General features: G+C 36.1%; 1 protein-coding gene across 1 annotated transcript in view; it reads left to right on the forward strand.

Moving 5' to 3' along the window:
• The window catches only part of LOC107570505 (solute carrier family 12 member 5-like), a 47,771-nt gene that overhangs the window by 40,699 nt on the left and 5,660 nt on the right, over positions 1-1,412 (forward strand). Inside the window, exons 13-14 of the mRNA XM_016256733.1 lie at positions 810-908; positions 1,192-1,311. Coding sequence (XP_016112219.1) covers positions 810-908; positions 1,192-1,311 — 219 coding nt within the window. The remainder of the gene's footprint in view (positions 1-809; positions 909-1,191; positions 1,312-1,412) is intronic.

Raw genomic sequence — 1,412 nt, forward strand, 5'->3', positions numbered from 1 at the left:
TATATATATATATATATATATATATATATATATATATATATATATTCCCTAATGACAATTTCATGATTGGTATTATATAGTGATATTATTTGTATTATATATATATAGTACAAATTATTGGTTATTGTCCAGGAGTGGGGTTTTTTTCCCAATTAAGAGATAAGAAAAGTTTGTTTTGTTTTGGTCTAAATAAATAAATAAATACACTACAATACAATATATTACATTTGACATTCCTGTCCCCCTCACTTCTGAAATGACGGCTACACCCCTGCACAGCACACCTCGTTCTTTATGAGTCCCAGAGAAACAACAGCAATAAACTGTCTCTACTTTCTCAATATTGCTGTAATAAAACTTCTTTACTATGCTGAATAGCCTCTATTTCCTAAACTTATTTACAGGTATATAGCACAATAAAATACCATTAATTCAGCACTTTGTATTCACTACATTCCCCCTTATAACCTTTGTAGATATGCATTACAAATGTACAGCTGATAAAAGTATGGACTTTGTCATGCTTTGGTTTTTTTTTCTCAACACTTTAAAGCCACAGTGACTTCATTTGTCTTTCTTTCGCTGATCAGCATTGATTTCAAACTGATCTGGACATAGTGGTCTAATGTAATTATGAGCATAAAATCCAGAATAACTGAATTCATAAATATTCAGCACCTTTAATATAACACACATAAATGATCACTAATGCAGTCCATTACTGCAAAACATGAGAATTTCAAATGGGGAAGTGTTTTCTCTATATAATTTTTCTGATGAATATTCTGATGCTCTGTTTTCCTCTGCAGGTTCTTCCTCATGTGCTACATGTTTGTAAATCTGGCCTGTGCGCTGCAGACGCTCCTCAGGACCCCGAACTGGAGGCCACGCTTTAAGTTCTACCACTGGTACGAACACACACAAACACCTGCTCCCTTAGGTTTGTGTCACTGACAGAAAGTGTGTTTGTTCACAAAATTATTGCTTTGAGAGGATGAAAGTCTTTTGTAAAGTTTAACCTTAAAGTGAAGGCTACAGACATCACACCACATAATTAAGTCCTTCTTCCAGCGCTAAGATTACAGTCACCTGTGGTGGTTATCGTTATTATTATAAACACAGCTGACACCAAAATCACAGCAATTGTTAACTGGACAAATGAGCATGAGTTGGACTGTAATGTCTCTCCAGGGCTTTGTCACTCTTGGGCATGAGCTTGTGTCTTACCCTGATGTTCCTCTGCTCTTGGTACTACGCCATTGTTGCCATGGTAATCGCCAGCTGCATCTACAAATACATCGAATTCTGCGGGTAAGCAAACCTGAATGAGTCTCGGGAGGAGGCGACAACAGAGGAAAAAAAGGAAAAAACTTAATGAGTTTCACACTAACTAGATCAATCTCACTCTTGGC

The sequence above is a fragment of the Sinocyclocheilus grahami genome, unplaced genomic scaffold, assembly GCF_001515645.1.
Source record: "Sinocyclocheilus grahami isolate Dianchi unplaced genomic scaffold, SAMN03320097.WGS_v1.1 scaffold1468.1, whole genome shotgun sequence".
In the NCBI taxonomy this organism is placed as follows: Eukaryota; Metazoa; Chordata; class Actinopteri; order Cypriniformes; family Cyprinidae; genus Sinocyclocheilus; species Sinocyclocheilus grahami.